This window comes from Gouania willdenowi, chromosome 9 (genome assembly GCF_900634775.1).
Source record: "Gouania willdenowi chromosome 9, fGouWil2.1, whole genome shotgun sequence".
NCBI lineage: Eukaryota > Metazoa > Chordata > Actinopteri > Blenniiformes > Gobiesocidae > Gouania > Gouania willdenowi.
In genome coordinates this window covers 2125425-2149565 of record NC_041052.1, presented here as the reverse complement: position 1 = coordinate 2149565, position 24141 = coordinate 2125425, and the positions used below count along the sequence as shown (strand labels likewise).

Here is a 24141-nt window from a genome sequence, read left to right as displayed (position 1 = left end):
TCTTCTTCTTCTGAAATGAAAATTTAAACACTGGGAACTTTTTTATTCAAAGTTGTCCAGTGTGTGAAATCAGGCTGTTCTGGTCTCAGGTGAGCACCAATGTGTGGTTTAATTTTTGGTTTTTCCAACAACCACATCTAGCAATAGTTTTATATGAACACCCATCGCCATGGCAACCGCTCTGGCCCTCAAATTAAATATAATACAATATAATGTAATATATTATGATATAATACAGAAATAATCCTTCACACGTCTGCAAAAACACTTTAAAGCTGCTGGAGTTGGTAATCTTTTATTTTATATCAGATAAAGACGTAAAGTAGGCCTCATGGATCAATAAATCAAAGATTTATCAAAAGTTTGTTTTCATCTGCGCTGTAAAAACTTGGTTTAAATAGGTTGAAAAGTTTGGTACATTGCATTGTGGGATGTGGAGTCCTGTAGAGATGGATGCATTCTTTCTGTGATTTCCTGTATCTGACAATGTGAATAATATCCATTATTATCCAGGAAGTTTATAGTATTATTTGGGCAATAGTGTAGTTATCTTAAAGATGTAAAATCTTGTTTTAAAATGGGTTAAAAGTGACCAAAAAATGTGGAAAAGGTGGTGAAATGAGATTTTAAAAACTAAACTCTAAAAAATTAGAGTGGGCAAAAACTGAGAGAAAAAGTGGTAAAAAGGGTTCAAAGTGTCCATATTGGCAGAAAAAAGCAGAAACAATTAGTTTAAACAAATAATTAATTAATGGAAAATAATGTTGACAAATGGTGAATGTGGTTAAATTGCCAAAAATAAGCACGAAATGGTGAAAAAGGTTAAAAATGACAATAATGGGTCAATATATGTGACATTAGTAGAAAAGTGGTGGAAATGGTTTATAAATGATGAACATGTGTTGAAAGTAGAAAAAATGTGCAGAAAATGTATTGAAATTTGATGAAGTGTCAGAAATGGGAGAAATGTAGCAAAAATACATTAAAAGGAGCAAAAATGTGGCAAGAAAAAGTGATGAAAATAGTTTCAAAGTATGGCACGTTGGTGTAGTTGCAGAAAAAAGGTAAAAATTTGCAAAAATGGGCTCAAATTGTTCAGAAAATATTCTTATTCATGACCCCAAGGTTGAAAACCCCTGTTTTAGTGAAATGTGAAATGGAGAATCATGAAAGACTCACAGGAATAATTCAGAAAAAAAGATGTTTAACCATCAGATTGGGCTCTAAAGTCTTATTATTAATAATCATAATAATAATTTAATCCACTGATTTTCCCACTGATGCCGTTTGTTTTCCTGACATTTGGCTGAGTTTTTTTTTACACAAAGCTCAATATATTCCAGCAGCTAATAATGATTACACATATTGGAGCCGATAAAACATTTGTGGGCCAGAAATGGTTTTAAAACTAAAACTCAACGATGTGCGTAACTTTGTCCTAACATTTTATGTCCCTCGGAGACTCGTTGGGCTCGGCCTGAAAACGAGAGAATGTCAAAGGAAGTGAAAAAAAAGAGAAAAGACGGCCCCACAGTGTGTGCTCAGGGCCTAAGTTATGGCTGGAACTTTCTCACTCTGTCAGGCGCTTTAAGCGTCCGTCCTGGAGGACACATTAACTCGGTATCCTTAAATAAAGTCCTTTAAATAAAGCTGGGGGAGTTGAATAATGAGAAAGCTGCTCCCACTGTCCTTTCTGCGTTAAAATGAACCTCTGCCTTGCTTATTAATGTCCCCTTATCGCTCATCATGGCCGCTGACCCGCTGCTTGAACACCTTCCCGCTCAAACGCACCAGTCGCTCCGGCAAGTGGTCGGCACAGAAGTAATTGAGGGCAATTTTCAAATTAAAATTTAAACCCCTCGTCCATCTTCGTGCAGAGGGTGGTGTGTGTGTGGGGGGGGGGGGGTTGATGACTTGATCAGGTTGTGTGAGGCGGGGGCAGGTACTCAGGCAGCTCGAGGTGGGATGATGAACGAGGGACATTAATCTCTGTGACAGAGAGAGCGGAGTTAGCGGCGGTGATAGCACCGCTAACGGCTTTAATTAGCATTTAATCAGACGCCTCGGGGCCGACGGCAGGAGGGGGTTGGGTGGGGTGGGGGGGGAATAGATCAAACTGCTGAGGCCTTCTGTACGAAGAGGAGAAAAGAAAGAATTCGTACGTGTGTGTGATCCTCCTGTAATGATAGAAACCATTAGAACAGAACGGAACCTTTGGAGAACAAGGGCCAGGCTACATCATTACTGTATGCTAATGTTGCTATGGCTACGTCTCCAATGAGAACCTGTAAGTTAGACTCGTTTCATCTTAGTTCATAAGTCGTTGGCTTGTTATACAGTATATATTAATAGATCTAATAGCATTTTAAATATCAAGACAAAGTTTAGATTCATCTGTGAGTCTCTGACCTGCAGGTTTTTGGTTTCTCTTAATGTTGGAGTTTGGAAACATTCGCAGTCGGGTCTCGAGAAACCAGTCTTAACTTTGACTAGAATTCTTCATTTCAAGTACTTTTCCATGTACAATAATTTGACAGTTTTGCTGAATATATTTTGCAAAATGTTGTTTCAAAAAACTAACTGCTAAGCATATATTTTACCCAGTGTTTAGTCATTTAAATTAACAATGAAATATATTACTCTTGTATAATAAAAAACATGTCTTATGTCTGTTATAAAAAGTAAGAAACATAATCATGATCTTCCCAAGGTGGCGTTTATTTTCTGTATTTTTTACAACCTAAATAAAAATAAAGCTCCAATCCTGAGAGTTTGAATTTGAGTTAAAATAAATAATAATGAATTGGTTAAAAACGAAACCAATAGAAATCCAGGCATTGAGGATATTTGTAATAATCTCTCTCTACGATCATGGGTTCATGTCTCCTTATCACTCGTTCACAAACATGTGTGAAGATATATATTCAATATATTTCCACTCTCTGGGTGAAATTTTAGACTAATGATAAATGGACTGACCTTCCCGATGTGTGGCGTCCCATCCATCTATCAACGGTGAAAGAAATGCCAACTTTTAAAGCTGAAAAAAAAATGCTTTCTACATTTGCATCTCAGACATGATTTTGGTAGTTCAAGTAAATAAATCAATTCCTTATTCAATATTCAATGATATATTTTTAAATTTAATCTGCAAGAATAATTGTTTTGGGAGTCACTACCAAGAGTGTGTGTATGTGTGTGTGTTCCTCAAATATCTCTGCGGATCAGGATCAGACTGACCTGAGAGTTTCAACATGGCTGCTGCTTGGTTCAAGGGTGAGCGACGTTGGATTTTTTTGGACGCCACACCCCCACACCCACTCAGTGAAGATGTCATCAGTTAGAGCATTAGAACATTGGTCCTACCTCTACAGTGATGATGTCATCAGTTCTACCTCTACAGTGATGTCATCAGTTCTACCTCTACAGTGATGATGTCATCAGTTCTACCTCTACAGTGATGATGTCATCAGTTCTACCTCTACAGTGATGACATCCCACCTTCAAACTCAACCTCATTTGGCCATCCATGAAAAAGCTACTTATTCTCCCGCCCACTTTTCTATAGCAATACATACTGTACTTCCTACTTCCAACAAACTTTGTTTGTTTTTTTTATTAAAAAAAAACAAACAAAGTTAAGATTTTCTAAACGTCCTGACATTCCTTGAGTTCTCCTGTCGAAGGAAACATTTTGCAATAAGTGAGACTCACAGTTTGTTATTGAATGATTGTTGTTGTTTTCCATTTCTGAGCAGGCACATGGCAGGACACACCCTAGCGGGGTCAAAGCCTCACGCGTATCCAAGAGGCTTCATTGTGTATCTTTAAAAAAACAAAAACAACAAACAAGAAATTTACCTCCATGAGCTGAACTCAGTCAACAGGAAATGATGCTATTGATGCTAACATCACATGAAACGTACTTCGATTCCAGAGTATAAAAAGCACCAAAGAAGAACCTCATTATGGTCTATCTGTTGGAGAAAAATATCCATTTTAGTCGAGAATCCAGTAAAAGTTTTGGAGAAATCCCTGAAATAAAACCGTGTGATGCTACGATGCTGCAGTCACTGGGGTTGTGTCCTATTTCTGCTTTGCATCATTCCGCCTGTAACCGCGTTATATTTCATCACAACATTGTGAACAGTTTGGACTTCAAACGAGGCTTTGCTTCCCATAGGTGGAAATAAACGTAAAGCGTCGCAGATCTGCTTTAAAAACGTCGACATGCTGTGAAGCTCAGTGTGAGCGCGGCGGAAAGTCGACAAGTTCTTCCACACACAGAGAAAGAGTTTTGATGGTGAAAGTGAGGAAAAGGGCTTTTGGCATGAAAGGCCTGAGTGTGTGTGTGATCATGATGTCATTAGAAGTATCCAGTGAGACAGGCTGGAGGAGGCTGAGGGACCCGGGGGACGTCATTACTGACTGGAACTGAGCACAGGTCACACACACGCACAGGAAGTGGTCCCATACACACACATCAGCACATCAGGGAGGCGAGACACATACACACACGGTTTCTACCAGGCAGGCATCCATCACATAACAAATGGACAGTTGTGTCTGCCCTCTGACAGTTGACTGCTGCTGCTGCATCTAAAGCTGACAAATTCCTCAATATCTAAGTGGACACCTCTGTGGACAAATGGGCCTCATTAATGACACACACACACACACACACGCACGTTCCTGCTGTGCTAAGTCGCGCTGTGTATTCCGGTGAAGGCGTCTGCGCTTCATTACCGTTCACACACAGACAGTTGCAGTGTTTTTGTGTCAATGTTTAATGAGGGTCTCGGAGTCTGGGGACCTCACTCCTGTCAGGAGTCTGGAGGTACCACCTGTTCCTGTACACTCCCTAAAGACCCTCGCACACACATACATGCACACACACGCATACACACAGGCATGCAAACAGGAAGCGCCGCACACACAGAACATGTCGACACACGCGTTCGTCAACTTGCGTACAACAATTTAGTCTTTGGAGGCACCACTGTCAGCGTCGGATGCATGTAAACAGGTGATCGTGGTTGGATGAACTCGGGTTGCCTGACAGAAGCTACAAAGTTCCTGGGAAATGAATATCAATCGATACGTTTTCCTGTTCCTCGTCAGCGTAAAAGCTGCTGAGTGACGACTTTCTGATTGAAATCCAAAGTCTTTCCAACGAAGAAGCTCCCATTCAACCTCAGAGTAGACTTTAAAGTTCTGCTGCGGGTGTATTAGGGTGTTTTCACACGGAAAGTTCTGGTCCGTTTGCCTTGTTGGGAAAGCTCATTCAAAGTCTGGTCCACTGTAAAGTGTGGGTCTCAAGTGAAGCCTGGTGCAGTTTGTATGATGTGAGAAAGCAAACCAGGACCAAATACAGGAAGTGGGACCATAAACAGGAAGTGACATTAAAACGCAAATATCATGGGAAAAAGGAAACAAACTAAATTGTGCAGTAAATAAGAATGGCACAGGGAAGAGACATGGACCGACAAACTATAAACATCTGGACAGCAAAGAATTGGTGCTGCTCCATTTTTGAAGAACAAGAAGAAGAAGAAGAAGAAGAAGCCTTAAATCTGTCATTCTGCAGTTCTGTTACTCTTGGAAACGCATAAAATCAAAATACGATACCAATAAGACATACATCACGATTTCAATAATTACAAATTTCATCTTAACAAGTACAAAATGGTATGAAATACAATTAATTTATTGTTTTTTTTTAACTTGCGAGAACACGAGAATGGTAACTAACTGTAATTCAAGTACAAATATGAAAATACCTGTGGCGTGTTTATCAAACTGTCAAATTACAATTGTCATAAAAGTTGAACTTTTGCATCTTCAACAGATTCTGATAAGTTCTTAAATTCTTACTAAAAAGTAACCACATACATTTATAAAAGTGCCCAGTATGTTTTAAGAAAATAATAATCAACTTAAACCAGCTTAAAGTCATTGAGGAGTGAGGTCGTTTAACAAGGTCTGATGGTGCGTTCACTGACACCTAGTGATTGGGAGTTAACATGCTGTGCATTTGTTAGAGCAATTAAATGTTTTCTTTAAAAAACATGAAAAAAAGAAAAAATACTTGGAAATTTTTTGGATCGATACAATAATCGTGCAGTGAAATATCGTGATATCGCCAAATCGATTTTCTCTTACGCCCATATAGCCTAAAAAGGTTTTTTAATTGTCATTTCAATGTTTGCAGAAAATGTTTCAACTAAATTTGTACCTCAGGGCCAGCGGGTATCCGACATCGCGACGCTGCTTTTAGTTGTTATGCTGCAAAGAGCCGAAGTCGGCATCCAATGGTAACCCTTTAAAATCCAAGTTCAAAGTTTTTATTTTCTCTATACTGAGATTTCTAGAAATGTTATTGTTGATTGTTTTTATTGTTGATTTCAAGCTCAGTTTCAGGTTATCTGTTGCACTTTTTCATCACGTGACGCACATTAGAATCGCCTTGTGTATTAAATGCCTTTGCCTAAAGTGATGATGTAACACATCAGAGAGTGAAGCAGATACATTTCAAAAAAACTAACTTTATTAAAACAAAAAAAAAGAAAAAAAAAACAATTATCGACTCATTAACAAGATTATAAAACAGTGATTTAGTTACATAAATAAATTGATATCGGTGTATCAAATCTTAATTTCATAAGCATGTATACATGGGTCATTGTAATAAATAAAATGGGAGAGCAGAAGTTTCTACACAAACAAACAAATAAAAAAATAAAAATAAGAGTCAAAAGGAAAACAGCTAGAAAGACTCAGAGGAAATCGTTTCGGAAGAGAACAAGAGACACTGGACGACGTCGGTTTTTTCCCCACCAAACACACACATGAGGAATTGCTTGGTTAAAGCAATGTGTTACACAGCCATTCACTTACTAATTAAGGACACTAAAGCTGGGACAGAGGTTGGTTGTCTCACACCTCCTAGACCACGCGTAGTTTGGTTGTTAGATAAGATCTTCTGTTTGGTTACGTTAAAGCGTTAAGACAAGGCAAGAGAAAAGGCTGCATTTCGATTTTTCCATTAAACAAAAAAAGGTAGAAAAGAGTTACATGGAAAATAAAAATAAAAAATCTAGAAAAAAATAAATAAACATTAAACAGAGATTAAAAGGCAGTTAATGACAGGACAGCTGAGCATCGCAGAGTAGAAAAATGATGCGCAGTGATGTTTCTTATTGAACGTGTGCACGTGTTCATCTGCTCACAGACTGAGGCGGACAAAATGCTTCTTAAAGGGATCCTCAGCTTTATTTTACAAGTATGGCCTAAAATCTTTAAAGTGGACTAATTAGTATCTAACAAAACACATTATTATGCACCATATTCATTTAATTGTCTTTTTAAAATAGGACTACTTTACAGTTTTAGAGCCTGTGTTCCTCCATCTTGAAATCATGTGACTGATGATGTCACGACCCCATGTCCTGTAAACAATCCATTGTTTTCTATTGGAGTGAAACATTCAGCCTGATTTTTAGATCATTTAACAGATTTTTTTTGTGAAAATAACATCTTGTGCTGCTTTTGGTTGCTCTAAAAAAAACCAGGAAAAGTTAAAGACGTCAACGTTAACCTCTTGTTTACCGAAAGAGGATAAAAATAGTTGTGAGCTGAAAGAAATCTGTGACCACAGGAGGCGACAGTACCAACTTTTAAATTTCATAAAAGATAATGAAGCCTAAGGGACATTTACTCTTTTTTAAGCAGTGCGCTGACACGCTTTGGTGGCTCTTCTTCTCTGCTTCATTGTCTACCACCAAATCACAGAGTTGGAACGGCGGTCACAAAAAAGCACAAGTTGTAATTTTGACTGAAAAAGCTGTAACAGAGAAACAGTACAGGGAATGGAAAGAATACACATTACTTTCCCTTTTTAGTTACATCTGACAGTGACATCAACATTTGCATCAAAAAGTACAATTTTTTTGTATGTTTTTAGAGTTTTTATTAAAGTGTTCGTATACCCCAGATCTTCTAATTTTAATAAATTAACATTTCAAAGATTTTAGGCCAAACTTGTAAAGACAGTGGAGAATCCCGTTAATGTCAGATTCCACTCGTTTGCTTTTGTATGAAGCGATAAAATAGCAAACGTACATCATGCATACGTAAGTGCTTTAGGAAAACCTGCATCCGCGTGAAATTGTAAAACCTGCAGGAATGAACGTTTCTTTCCTCCGGTCGGACTCCACTCGACTTTTCAGATGAAATCCATCAAGAGTCCAAATAACGGTCAGTGTCGTCCTTTTTGATATGTTCCTTTTTTTCAAACTGAGGAGGAAAGAGAATAGAAAAAGAGAAAAAAGAGACGGAAAGCAAGACAGAGCAAACTACAGCGGCTTCAAGTATTTCACATTACATAGAATACTCTGTATAAATTAGTTAACATATACTTTCAGATCCTCCATATTCAGACATTATACTATGGCATATATACAGAGTACGAGAAATGTTCGCTCGTGTCGTTGTCGCGCCGTCTTTCTTTTTGCAGTCAGTCATTCATTTTTGTTCCATCTTTATTCCTGTGTATAGCGAAATCCCTGAGAACATTCTGGTTGGACAATTACTGAAGGTTCCTCACAACCAACGATAACAGTAGAAAGTCTAATTGCTATGATTCACATACACAATGGGAAGTGACACTGGCCTCGTATGGAAAAAAAAAAAAAAAAAAAAAAAGTGGCGAAGCAAACGTTGTGTGGCTGCGGGAATCGAACAGGCCACGCCTCCTCTGGCCTATTCTCAGGGGTTGGTGTGGAGTGCGAATGCCAAAGCCGGGGGGGGGGGGGGGCAGTGATGCATAGCAGAACTGAGCTTAGGACAGAAACACTGAGCGGGGCCTGAAGTTTATAATCAACACTTTCCAGCTGATCAGAGCCATGAATTTGGAGGAGGTTTGAAAGCCTCGTTAGATCCGAAATGTAACAATGACCCAATACGTTATAAATAAAAACGTAATAAATCTCAAAATGAAATAATTGGTCACAGAAGTCCTGAGCCTAAAACGTAAAAACTTTTTCTCTTATATTTATGTATATACAGTAGGTCAAGGTTGGTCCAAAAGTGCATTTTCTGTTTTTTGCCGAAACACTTTTCTCATTGAAACAGGAAGTTGTGATGATGCAAGCAAACACTGCGGTCAGCGCACACGCTTGTCTGGAAACGGACCAACCGCGACGTGTCTGTATTTCAATATATTTGAGCAGTAGACACTGTAGTTACGTGTAGTCCTCCGACAACACGAACATCTACACGATAGCCTGACGCACGGCTGAGCATCAATAGCATCTGGTTTGAGTTTCTGTCAGCACACGTTTCACAGAGATCCTCTGACCTTCATCACGACTGCACTTGGTCCGCATTATAAAGATCATTAAACGGATGGAATTAAAGCAGCACGCACGAGAAATGATCCACGCCGCAGTCAAAGCACACACAGCTGTGTGTGTGTGTGTGTGCGCGTCTCCAAGAACATACTTGGATAATATAATAAATAAAGCAGAGAAGCTGATTTAATGAGATGACAAATTTAATTTGACTCTCTTTCAGCAGCTTAGTCAGTTATAGGCCTGCACATTATTATTTAATGTATGAGTGGGGTCAAGTTAAATATTTTATTTTTGTTTTATATTGTGCATTGTTGGAATGTCAGTGCCAAAGAAATATTTTCATATTCTTAATTGATTTATTCTTTGAAGCATTCGTATTAATTTATACAATTGCAATGTTTTAATTGAAGTGACGTTAGTACACTATTATATCCATAAATGCAAAAAGAATAATAAGCAGAATCATTTCTTTCAGAGTTTCTGTTTTCAGCCTTGGTTTTCTCACTGTGTGATTCAAATATAGCTGGTGTTGGGAGAATGTAGCTGTAGATTTCCCAATCATCATCTCAATGCTGTGGGCGCTAACTGTTCTGTAGCTTTGAGTAGCACGTGGGAGAGAAAATGTCATTGTTTCCACCATGATCTGTCTCAATCTCTGCTTAAGAGAGGCTTTAGTGCTCAAATATATATATATGAAATACGGCCGCTTAACGGACACGTTGTTTCGTTTACAGACAAGCACGCACTGACCGCGGTGTTTGTTTGTTCGCTGTTTCAGCCGGGTTATTTTTTCAGTGCATCACTACATACAACCGACTTATGAATCAATGGAGCATCTCTGTTGTCCGCTATCTTGTAAATACTGCAGTGTCTGAGTTGCTACGAGAAGCAGGTTAAATGTCATCACGCCGCTTTGCTTTTTGTTGAAATTTTTTAACTTTCTTTATTTTGTGAACCTTTTATATCGCCGTTTTATCTTGCATAATTTCATTACACACACACATATATATATACATATGAAATATACATTTTTACATTTTAGGCTCATCTTCTTGTTATATTATTGACCAATTATTACATTTCTGGTTTTATTATTACTTTTTTTTTTATAAGAATTCGGGTTTTGTTACAAATCGGGCTCTCACAATTGGGCTAAAACCTAATTCTGAGGTAGTCGTTAGCCTCTGGGTTCCTGATCACACTCGTGAAAGACCTACTGCTGTATGTGCTAACGTGATGTGACTAACCGTATTGTTAAATAGATGTAATTGCACTGTGAAATGAGAACAACAAAAAGTTCAAAAGTCTACTGGGAAAAAAACCGACGGCTGCTCAAGTGCTGCTGTTACCGCTACAGCTAACGGCTAACATCGATGGCGCTAACTCTGGCTGCGTGAAGCCAAATTCATCACAGCGATGCTAAGCTAAGCTAATCCAAGTAGTGTTGCCCAGTGCTTAGGAGGCTTTAGACGTGGGGGAGGAGGAGGTTCTGCTGCTGTGTGGGTAAAAGCCTTTGTTTAGTTTCTCTTTGACGATGCTAAGAAATTATTATTTAACATTTCTTCATTTTTCTGTTTCATTTCATTCGGTTTTCTTTTTACACACGAGCTCTAGAACAGAAAGGCTTCAGCCACTTTGACACCATGTAAATCGATGCACACACGTGTAAAAAAAAGAAAAAGAAAAAGAAAAAAAAAAAAAACAGGGAAAAGATGCTTTAAATTTAAAACATATAAAAAGCAAAACCTTTTTTTGAAGTCGTTTCACTGATTACTTTCGTCTCGCACACTCGCACGCACACACACGTAGAGAAAAACACACAACATTCACAAGGTGACAAATTTCCTCTCTTCTGAAAAATAAAAAAACACTTCTATACACATAGTAGTAATAATATTATCAATAATAATAATAATAGCAATAATGTTTATAACAATAACAACAGCAAGAACAATAATACCGCATGTGGCTCTGTGGATGTTTTCCTCGTCTTTTCCTTTTTCTCTTTTCGCTTCATTCTACAAGTCACATCCCTCTTTTTTCACTTCGTCTAAAAAGTCCAAAAAGAAGTTCAAAAGGCAGACTCAAAGAAGTTAATAAAAAATTACTAGAGTGGGGGCGGGGGGAGAGTTTGGCCACGCCCCCTTCAGCCAAACCGCTCCCTCACCAGCATCATCAGTTTCTTTTTGCCCTTGTAAATCTGTTTCAGGTTGTCGATGAACTGCGTGAACTGGATGTGTCCGTCGTGCGCCATCATGAACGTCTCACGCGCTTTGCCCAGGAACTCGATGAACTCGCTGTAGTGGCGCGGGCTGATGTGCGTGAGCCGTGAGTGCGTGGTGTTGATGTACGCGCCGATGGTGGCGTCCAGCAGCTGCCTGAGCGGCGCCTTGTCCAGCGACATCAACTTCCCAGAGTTCCTGCGGCTGTGCAGCGCCGACACCAGGCCGGGCGTGGTTAGCGTGCACCGCCGCAGAATGTCCGACAGCACGGTGGCGCACTTCACGCTCTTCACCACCAGGGGGATGACGGCCGCCAGCTCGTTCTTCCCCAGCGAGTGGCTGAGCGCGCACGCCCACAGCACGTCGTTGATGGCCGGGTGCGTGTCCTGGTTGTAGCTCAGGTTCAGGTGAGCCATGGCTAGCGTGGCTAGCTTGTACGCCCGCATGGGGTAGCCGCGGTGCTCCATGTAGCGCGCGATGGTGAACAGCTGCGTGTAGCTCATCCCCGTAGCCGCGGCGTCCAGTACAATCTGGTAGGCTGTTTCGAAGGCAATGTGGTCCTTTTCGCAGAGCGTCAGGGCGGAGAGGGCGCAGTTCTGGGGGTCCTTCATGGCGCACTGCAGGGCCAGGGTCCGGGCCGAGGACGCCAGGTTCTCCTGCTGGTGGCAGTCCAGGTGGAGGCGGACGATGGTGCTGTTGGACATGACGGTGGTGGCCACGATGCTGGTGGCTTCAGTGGGCGTGAAGAGGGTGAACCAGCTCTGCATGATGCTGTCCAGCGCGTAAACACCTGAGGAAGCCAGACAGGAAGTGGTCATCAGACAGAACCAGAACCACACGGATCTATAGGCACTCAGGGGTAGGGGTCAATTATAATTATTATTACAATTATGGCATTATTAGAATTATAATCGTAATTGGAACAAAATCTGTTGCTGTTGTAATAGTATTTGAACTGTAATTGAGTTCAGATAATTGAATTTTTAATTGTAATTGGAATGAAAATTCTATAAAAATTGTCGATTATAATTTAAATGTAAAATTATGGAACCATATTATAGTTCTACGTCTTACACATACGTAGTTAATGATGAAAATATGTTTTATATCATGTTTTCCCACTACCCGTCAGTTCTCTTGAACAGGGGTTCTCAACCTTGGGGCCGTGAAAACACTGGGAGGGGGTCGCCAGATGCCTTCAAGAAACTAAGTATATTTTTTCAACAATTTGAACCAATTTTTGCTTATTTTTTTTCACCCTTTTTCTACAACTACACAAACTCACCATATTTGACCTATTTTCATCACTTTCACTTGCCTTTTTTTTTTGCTCCTTTTAATGCATTTATGCTACATTACTCCCATTTCTGACACTTCTACATCACATTTCAATGTCTTTTCTGAAAAAATATAATTGTAATTGGAAAAAATCACGGTCGACGTGATCATAATTGAGTTGTAATTGAACATGGTCAATTGAAGACGTAATTGTAATTTAAAAATGTAACTGATCCCTGCCCTGATTGACAAATAATAATAATAATAATAATAATAATAATAATAATAATAATGCATTTTATTTTAGGTGCTTTTCAAGCTACCTAAGGTCACCGTACAATCAAGGTAAGAACAAAATAAAAAACATACAAAGAATAATAAAATATAAAGTGATGCAATGATGGAAGAGCAGTTGATCAGAGGGAGTGGAACTAAGAATGGAAGCACACATGGAGCACCTACCAACTTCAGTGGCACATGTGACTAACCAGCGAACCATTTCTCTCCTTCTCCAGTTTAACGTGGACAGAGTTATTCTCATCACCTGACGGAAGACATTAGAGAATGTTAGAGAAGGTTATATTACGTTTCCATCAGTTTCCTGAAATGGTTGAGCAACTACAGTGAATAATGAAGCTTTTAGTAAAACCAGTTCATTCAACAACAGGAGGGTTGGCGGTTTGAATCCCGCTCCATCCAAAACATTATGTTTGTGTCCTTGGGCGAGAAGCTTCCCCTGCATCAGACAGTGTTGATGTGAACGTGTGAATGCGTTTTGTTTGGGTCGAGACTCAGTGTGTGTGTGTGTGTGTGTGTGTGTGTGTGCTGCGGTAGATAGACACCAGGAGTCTCGTTTATAAACGTGCATGACACTTTCCCACGCAAAGTTTGCAACTTATAAAAATAAACGCAAAATAGTTAATTAACTGCCTTTTTTCCTCCACTCCTTCCACTGTCCCACCCTAACTCGCTCTCCCCAGTTCCTTTCCCTCCTCACCAAGGAAACACATTTATTTATTTTATTGCAATAACAAAACATGCATAGCTGTCGTAAAAATATTGCACTACATGTAGTGTAAATAAATAAATACATTAAAATATAGCATAACTCAAGGTCCGGGGGCCAAATCCGGCCCTTTAGAGCATCCAATTTGTCCCGCAGCAGAAAGCAAAAAAGTTAATAACCATGAATCAATGTGTAGTAAATTACCAACTAATTCAGTTGTAGATATCTCCAAATTATTACGCAAATTCAATAAAACTCCACAATATTAGCAAGTTTCACAATTTTCCCGTGCTTACGTCACATACTGAGTAATTTTTAATCTTAAATTGTTAAAAGAACTCGACATTTTTCCCAAGTCCTGCAATTTTCTTCAAATTACACCACAAAAAACACCCTAAATTACAGAAAAATGGGTAATAAAATCAAATAAATTGAAAGTGAATTGTCAATTATTGCTTTGATATTATCGGTGCCGTACATATTTTATAATTTATTTCTATGTAGAAGTGCAAACTAGGGCACAATAATGATTAAATTACTCAATCCCAGCTAAAATCTGCGCCCCACTAAAGACAAATCGCTCCGTATTTGGCCCCTGGACGAACATGAGTTCTGAGACGACAGCGGGTGGTCTTCTTACCTGAAGTCCCAGCTCCAGAGAAACCTTTAGCAGAGTGATGTCAGGCAGGCTGTCCATCAGCGTAGCGATCTTAAACGCGTCCTGTGCCAGTTTGAAGATGTGAGAGGAGGAGTGAATGTTCTTCTGGATGGACTCCAGGACCGTTTCCAGCCGCCGACTGTCGCCTGTAGACACACGCACACACACGCACAGACGTTAGATCAGGACTCACAGACACCCACAGAGTAGAACCCATTGTGTTTCTGTTACCTTTAGCAGCAGTGAGCATGGTGGAGGCCAGCTCACACTGCTGGGACTCGATGTGGCTGAGGGTGAACCATCGAGGGTAACGGTTGGGAACCACCGACACAATGTGGTGAGGCCTCGACAGGTCACTGGACGACGCCGTCGACTCCAACACGGGTAACCTGAGAGGAAATGATGAGAACAGGAGTGAGAATATGAGAATAACTGTTCAAATGTACTGATCCAATATCAATAACAGAAAATAACCAGTATTTGATTAAATGCTTTATTGAGATTATTTTTATTCATTCTATTCAATTGTGGAAAATTCCTCTGTTTAAAATAAACAAGTGTTGTATTTTTTTAATAGAACAATTTATTTTTCAGGGTCTTCTAATTTATTGATTTAGAAATGTGACGCTAGGAGATTTAAATTGTTTAATGAACTGAATATTTTGGAAAAAATATCATTATTAATAAAACATACCAATATTTAAATATTATTACTTTTATTTTGAGGGATTCTGCTTATAATCTGGCACTATATTAAAATTAATCTCGACCTGCATCTAAAATGTCTGATATAAACACTTTGATTTTTCAGGGTCTAATTTATAAAACATCTATTATATTCAATTGTGGATTATTAGTTTGTTTAAGTTGAACTACCGTTCATTTTATTACTTTAATAAATATATATATATATATATATATCCATTGTAGAATATTCTTATAATGAAGTTAAACTAGTGTTTATTTTATAACTTTAAAATATATAATTTTTTATTATTATTGAATTTTCTTAGGTTATTTTTTCCAGGTCTTCTCATTTATTCACAGATTTATTACAAACATAACAATATGGTAAAGTGAAGCTATTATAAAAATTGTTTAAAGAATGGAAAAAAAAATATTAAGAATAATATTTAAAAAAAATACTTTCATTTTAAAGATTTCTGTTTGTAATCTGGCACTATTTTAAAAAAAAATTATTTTACAACTTAAAAATACATATACATATATTATTTTTATAGAAATTTTTAAGATTATATTTCAGGGTTCTCCAATTTTATTACATATTTACAGAAATCTAAATATGTTCAGATTTACATTTTTTTAGATTGACATAAAACATAAATGTGTCAGAAATGTGAGGCCAATAGGTAATGTTTACATTGCTTAATAAATGGAAAAAACATTATTATTATAAATACAATATCTAAAATAATTTTTTAAATGTATTACTGTGATCTTTAGAAGATATCTGTTTATAATCTAGCACTGTATTAAAAATAATAACATTTGGAGCCTTTTACTTTCAATAACCATTCAATACTATTGGAGCATTAAAAACAAACTTTACAGCTTTAAAGTGAAATGATAAACGCATACGTTATTGATAAAGGACATGACAATCAGATAGCTGAATCATAATACGATTAGATACAAAACAAGCAAAGACTTCAAAGCTTGTCTTATTAAATAAATCACTGTTAAATCCCTGATGTTTTTGTTCAGTAACAGAAATCCATAAAAAACACTCAATTATGACAGCGTGAAAGTGACTTAAAAATGAGAAAATGTCTTAATTTATCACCAGAGGATTAAAGTTAGTCTATCTCTGCACTTTCCTATCAGCCTTCAGCGTTTAATCACCGACAGAAACCACAGCAGGAATAATTAGTGTTTCCTTCACTTTAATGAGACGTGATGTAGTCTCAGCACCTGTAAAACCAGTGGAACCAGTGGAACCAGAGGAACCAGAGGAGCTTCACTGGTTCCTGTCACTCATTAGAATAACACTATCACCAGCTCATTTCTTATTCTGCTTCACTTTCAAAGGCCTCTGTTTCCTCCTCTCAGCCAATCACAGCCCGGCCTCCTCTCAGCCTATCACAGAGCTAATTGACTCCGTGGGGAAATTAACGTGTTCACCTTCCAGTCCCACACGGCTGGACACACATCAAACAAATACCAACACACATCAATGAGGAGGACCGAGAGGAGCCCAGAACGTGCACACGCACACGTGCACACACCTGGCCTTTTGAAAGCACATCAAAGCAGCGCAGTAATAGCAACGTAATGCTAAATGCCAGCTTCAGTTCCAGAGCAAAGTGCACGTGGTGAGTGCAGGCGTGTGCATGAGCAGGAGTAAAGAAAAGCCTTGAATTTGTGTATTTTTGTGCATTTTTTGGAAACATTGTGTATTTTCATTATTTTGCAGTTTTGATGTTGTACTTATGTTTATTTTTTATGTCATTTTGTGTATTTTTGAGGGTTTTTTTGTAATAATTTTGTGCATATTTCTTGTTGTTTTGTGTATTTTCTCTTCATTTTGTAATTGTGGTGACATTTTGTGCGTTTTCATTTTTAGTATTTTTGTTGTGTCTTGGGTTTTCTGTTGTACTTTAGTTTAGTTTTACTGTAATTTTGTGTATTATCATTTTGTGGTTTTTCAGTTGTACTTTTGTGTATTTTTGTTGTTCTGTGCATTTTTTTGCAAACATTTTGAGTATTTTTGTTGTACCTTTGTGTGTTTTTAAGAGTCATTTTGTGTATTTTCATTGTTTTGCAGTTTATTGTACTTATTTTTCTTGTTGTTTTGTAAGTCTGCAGTTTCATGTGTTTTTTTGGAGTCATTTTGAGTATTTATATCTATCATATATTATATTTTGTGTCTTGGGTTTTCTGTTGTACTTTTGTTTAGTTTTCATGTCATTCTGTGTATTTTTGTTGTGCTTTTGGAATCATTACTCCTGCCGTTTTGTGCGTTTGTGGAGCAGTGCAATAATGCTAAAGTGCACGTGCTGCTGCAGCACCTGAGTGCAGGCGTGTGCACGAGCAGGAATAAAGAAAAGCCTCGTCTTAGTGAGCACCAGCAGGGAGAAGGTGGCGAACGAATGCCCAGTGGAGATGCGAGAAGGTGAGAACGCAGACGGTGGAGAGTGTAAAACGCTACAAGCACACACACACATATATACACACACACACACAGTGATGGAACTGTTAAAAGTCTCCTTCTGGAAGATTCCTGGAGTGAAGTGAAACGCACAAAAAAAAGAGGATTTATCAACATTCCTGTCTTTGTTTGGTTTTCAGCAGCGATTGGACGCCATTGGACGTAGTCTGAGAGGATAAACTCTGAAGAAAAGTGGGAGAAAGATCTGTGCTGGGCTTTTGTTCCAGAAAAGATGAAAAAAGGGATGGAAAACATTCATTCTGGATCAATTTAAAGCCCTAAAAAACAGCGTATGAGTGAGTCACAGCAGTAGACAGCATCTATTAAATAGGTTTTTATTTTCTGTGCCTAAAATAAGACGTTTGCTTAAATAAAAAGCAAATATTAATAATAAATGGAAGTTTGTGAAGCAGGGAGCGATGCTGGCTCATATGTATTTACGGTAGGAAGTGTGTATTAAAAGTACAATAAGGTTTGTCAGGGCAAAATTGTTAGTTATGTTTATTAACATATTTACTCATAGACCTTATTCTTTTTAAGGCTTTAAGTGGAGACTTTTCATTTCTGCTGTCTCATGTTTTCTGCTCTCTTCTCGAGGTCAGCTTCCCAAAACACATCTTATCCCTCAGACACAGAGGTATCACACACTCACATGCCTACACACACTCACATAGTCACACATACACACCCAATACACATCCATTCATACACACAAACACCATACACGCACACACCTCCAACACTCACGACAATCAGGAGATACCAGAGAACTGGTTGTTTTGACCCAAAGAAGAAACTGTCTCTTTTCACCCTCTTCCAACACCTCCACCCTGTCCTCTTTATCTCCTGGGGGGAGGAGGGAGGGGGACTGAGGGGGAATATACGTGATGAGTTAGAACTGTGCCACTCGGTCATCGGACGTCCGCCCGGGCGGTCACTAATTTTGTCCATCTTTGTACTCCTTTTTATTAAGTTTTATAATAAACCTTTTTTTATAAAATCATCAATGCCTCGCCTGGTTTTGGAGTTTTGATTTCATACTTATGTTTTGTGTCTGTTTTTAATGTAATTTTGCGTCATTTTCTCCTCATTTTGTAAGTCTGGTGCTAAAACTACATCAAACTATTACAAACAGGAGCTCAAAGATGATTTGATCGACTGTGATTGGACGAGGATGAGCTCCAGTGAAATCCAGGAAGATGTGAGGATAACGGGAAATAAATGATCTTTTAATTTCCACTCGTACAGAAATATAGAAAAATAAAAGTGAAAGCAGTGAGAAAACCCAGACGAGCGGATACAAAGCATCCCAGCAGGTTTCTGCTCAACCCCGAGGCTCTTTTTAGTGGTTTCTGCTCTGCATCACCATGACGACTGACCTCTTTACCTCGTGCTTTCCCCCCCAACTGTAAACACCCTTCGCTTTCGTCATTTATCAGGAACACATCTATCTATCAGCCAGGCAGGCCATACATCCGCTACAGGAGCTTTAACTTTAAACACTAACACCTTCAGGGCTAAAATACACCATGGGATCAACGACCAAATGTTAGCAGAAGGTTCTGACTCAATAATCAGCATTAGAACCAATAACCTATCAATACTTGTTCTGCAAACTTAAACTATGAAAAACAGGATTGATTATGAATCACGGTAGCCAAACTTTTTTTTAGTTTTTCCATCTTTCACAAACACTTTCTCGCACACAAACAAGCTTTAGTTTTCCATCCAGTGTTTTTGTTTATGCACTTATTGTGCTTCATTAAAATATGCTTGTGTTAGATATGTTATGATTATTAATGTGCATTGATACAACTGCATATTTTACCAAAACCAACTACAATCAAACCACACACAAATGATATAAATCATACAGATATGTTCCAGTACCAGACAGTATTCTACAGAGGACTACTAACAGACCACGCCCCCATACTACTGCTATACTATAAGTTGGTACATTTTACACTGGATGATGTAAACTGATAATGATGCTCAATTCTTTATCATCATTACCATGGATACCAGATTTCAACTTGTAAATGCATCATGCAAACAAAAACTAGGTGATTAAAATACATCATGATAAGAAAAGTGCTACAAAATAAACAGAAAAAAAGCCACAATTACATTAATATAATGCACCAAAAGCCAACATATAGCATAATTTTTGCTAAATTTTCCAGTAGGGGCATAGCCCCTGACCACCCTAGGTGCCGTGTGCAGTAGCGGCGTTGCAGCAGTAATTTCTCCCCGCGAGTTTTAGCCTACTACTGTTTTATCACTGTATTGGTTATATATTAGTTACTTTTCTGTAATTAATCAATCGCACTTTTTTTTTTTTTTTTTTTTTTTTTCATCAATCAATCAATCGCACTTAATGTGATAAAGTCTCAGCACTAGTTTAAACCTTTAACAGTCGAGAACATCCTTTGAATTCAAATGTGAGCCGTTCGCACAAGATTTCAGACTTGGTTTGTGCACATTGTAAATTTAATAAATATGAGGTCATTCCATGTCACACACTTTGGTCTCAAAAAATTCTGAAATGTCACACTGTATATTTTTAGTTTGATCAGATTAATCATTTTTAAGATATGAATAATATAGTGAGGGGGGGGTGTGTGTCCTTATTTTTCTATCATGTTCATCCTCCAATATGTCAGGAACTCCATCACACAGGAAAGGTAAATATGGTATAGTAATAAGCTCCACCTACTCTCTCAGAATATAGAAACATATCTGCTATACATCATATCTGGTGGACATGTGAGCTCCTCTAAACTGTCACAAAGTCATTGTGTGTTTGTTTATTAGACACAGAGAAAAGCTACAATGAAATCATGTAAAGGATTTTCAATATTGGCTCGTGGTTAAATAACACAAAGTTGGGGTCCAAAGTAAAAATTAAGAAGCTGTATTGAAGAAAAAAAAACATGTTCCAGACCCAAACACACACTGAATGTGATATTACTACACCACATTTAGTTTGGTCTAGTATGTGGTATTACTACACCACATTTAGTTTGGTCTAGTATGTGGTATTACTACACCACATTTAGTTTGGTATAGTATGTGGTATTACTACACCACATTTAGTTTGGTATAGTATGTGGTATTACTACACCACATTTAGTCTGGTCTAGTATGTGGTATTACTACACCACATTTAGTTTGGTATAGTATGTGGTATTACTACACCACATTTAGTTTGGTATAGTATGTGGTATTACTACACCACATTTAGTTTGGTCTAGTATGTGGTATTACTACACCACATTTAGTTTGGTATAGTATGTGGTATTACTACACCACATTTAGTTTGGTATAGTATGTGGTATTACTACACCACATTTAGTTTGGTATAGTATGTGGTATTACTACACCACATTTAGTTTGGTATAGTATGTGGTATTACTACACCACATTTAGTTTGGTATAGTATGTGGTATTACTACACCACATTTAGTTTGGTATAGTATGTGGTATTACTACACACACCACATTTAGTTTGGTATAGTATGTGATATTACTACACCACATTTAGTTTGGTATAGTATGTGGTATTACTACACCACATTTAGTTTGGTATAGTATGTGGTATTACTACACCACATTTAGTTTGGTATAGTATGTGGTATTACTACACCACATTTAGTTTGGTATAGTATGTGGTATTACTACACACACCACATTTAGTTTGGTATAGTATGTGGTATTACTACACACACCACATTTAGTTTGGTATAGTATGTGGTATTACTACACACACCACATTTAGTTTGGTATAGTATGTGGTATTACTACACCACATTTAGTTTGGTATAGTATGTGGTATTACTACACACACCACATTTAGTTTGGTATAGTATGTGGTATTACTACACACACCACATTTAGTTTGGTATAGTATGTGGTATTACTACACTACATTTAGTTTGGTATAGTATGTGGTATTACTACACCACATTTAGTTTGGTATAGTATGTGGTATTACTACACCACATTTACCTTTGCCATGTGCTGCAGTTCCTGAGATATTGGAAAATAGAAGAAAGTAGTGACATGGAATGACCATGTGTGTCTTTAAAGAAAGATCCAGAATCACTAGCGTTGGACTCATATTGGATATATAAACCTCATGAAACATCAATAAATGAATAACTAGATAGACGTGAAAAATAACAAAAAGGAAAATTGAAAAATAAATACAAATAATCAAATATGAGTGGGAAAAAATACAAAAGTTAAAAAATTTAAAAATATTGACACTTAGGACAGCCCCGTCATTTACATGTATTTATTTTTATTTTCCCCACTTATATTTATTTATTTGTATTCAATTTTCATTTTTTTTTCACGTTTATTTATCTATTCATTTAATTTTAATTTTGGCAGAAACAATCGCGCACACACAGGCTTTAAAAACACTCCAGTGGGTTTGCATTTCGGCCTAACTTCCTCTCATTTGCAAAAAAAAGCTGTTTTGAGACCAACTGTGATGGGAAAGACAAATCGTGTGTGTGTGTGTGTGTGTGTGTGTGTATAAAGGCTAAAGCTAGCCGTTCCTCTCTCTCCCCTCGTATCAATGATAGTGTTATAATGGGTCCATTAAAATAGCCCTGGTTACTTTAGCTCCCACTCTATATTTAACTGTCCAGCGTCCCGTGGGAGCGCTGAGGTATATGCTTATATGCTATCACATTACACTACGCTACATTACACACATTCATTATGTGCTGAGTAGACACGCCCGGCTCCCACCAGCTCCCATAAGTGGACAAATTATTCTAAATCACTGCTTTCACACCAAAGGAGAGACGATGGAAGAGGTGAGGGAAAAAAGAAAGAAAGAAAGAAAGAAAAAAAAGAAAGAAAAAAAGAAAGAAAAAAACTGAGTCAACAAAAAGCGGTTCAAAGGAAACAAACAAATACAGTGGCAATCAGAGTGACGTATCACAAAATAAACAAAGCAGGACAAAAATGACGTCATATCTATCAGAAAAATAAGGAATTAACGTAAAAACACTTTTTAAAGAAACTTTTCTACTTCAGCGTCGCAGAATAATGACCAATAGTAACGAAACACAGGAAAGAACAAAAGTTTTTATGCATTTTACTGTCATTTTGTGTATTTTTGTTAAATGTCTTTTTGTTGTTTTGTAAAATTTTTTTGAAACATTTTGTGTATTTTTGTGTATTTTCATCATTTTCTGGTTTTTAAGATGTACTTTTGATCATCTTTAAAGGCAGGGTAGGTGATTTTCAAAAGCTAGCATGATTTTGAATGTAGCTTCCCCGACGGAAGAAAATTTCAACCAAAAACTTAAAAAGTGTATCTGGAGAAAATCCCCAACCCTACCTTTAATATTGTTTTGTGTATTTTTTGTAGTCATTTTGTGTATTTTCATTGTTTTTCAGTTCTAATGTTGTAGTTTGTTGTCTTGTACAGTAAGTCTGGAGTCATTTTCTGCAATACCATTGCATATTTGTGTGTTTTTGGAGTCACTGTGTATTTTCATTGTTTTTTGTTGTACTTTTGTACATTTTTGGAGTCATTTTGAGTATTTTCATTGTTTTTTGTTGTACTTTTGTATATTTTTGGAGTCATTTTGTGTATTTTCATAATTTTGCAGTTTTTAAGTTGTACTTTTGATTATCTTTAATGTTGTTTTGTTTGATTTTGGAGCAATTTTGTCTATTTTCTTGTTGTTTCTTAAGTCTAGAGTCATTTTCTGTGTGACTCTTGCAGTATTTTGGAGTCATTTTGAGTATTTTCATTATTTCTTGGGGTTTTTGTTGTGCTTTTGTTCAGTTTTGTAAATCTGGAAGCATTTTGTGTATTTGTGCATTTTGTGTCTTACTCAGAGGCCGAACAAGGAGCAACGTGTTGATTCGTTGACTTCAAACGTTTTGGAAACACGTTCACATTTTTCACTGTGTCATTCATTCCTTCATGTATTCATTAAAACTCCAGACTTAGTGTTAAGTTGTAAGAAAACACGTCAAACCGTCTCCATCCTGTCTCTGACGCCTCACATGTGTAGCATGTGTGTGTGTGTTCTCATTAGAGACACACTAAGTACATTCCTTAATGTCATTAATATTCACTGATCAGCTCCCAGGAGCCACAACATCAACACACTGATTAACACATGTATACAGTGTCCACTGATGGATGTATACAGGAGCCTATTATAGCAAGAATACACCAGAAACACACACACACACACACACACACAAATAGAATAATGACCAATCGTATTGTAACACAGGAAAAAACAAAGGTTTTCAGTAATTTTCTGTATTTTTGTTACATGTATTGTTGTTGTTTTGTGCATTTTTGAAAACATTGTGTGTATTTTTGTTGTACTGTTATATGTTTTTGGAGTCATTTTGTGGTTTTTATGTTGTACTTTTGTTTATTTATTATGTAATTTTGTTAGTTTTTGTAG

General features: G+C 37.5%; 1 protein-coding gene across 2 annotated transcripts in view; it reads right to left on the bottom strand.

Moving 5' to 3' along the window:
- Positions 1 to 10534: 10534 nt before the first annotated feature.
- LOC114469970 (zinc finger SWIM domain-containing protein 6) overlaps positions 10535 to 24141 on the bottom strand; it is a 73626-nt gene continuing 60019 nt past the window's right edge. For both annotated transcript variants that reach the window (XM_028457920.1, XM_028457923.1), the window contains 4 exons: positions 14749 to 14906; positions 14500 to 14663; positions 13316 to 13397; positions 10535 to 12365 (listed from right to left, as the gene is read on the bottom strand). In XM_028457920.1, coding sequence (XP_028313721.1) covers positions 11500 to 12365; positions 13316 to 13397; positions 14500 to 14663; positions 14749 to 14906 — 1270 coding nt within the window. In that variant the 3' untranslated portion in view covers positions 10535 to 11499. The remainder of the gene's footprint in view (positions 12366 to 13315; positions 13398 to 14499; positions 14664 to 14748; positions 14907 to 24141) is intronic.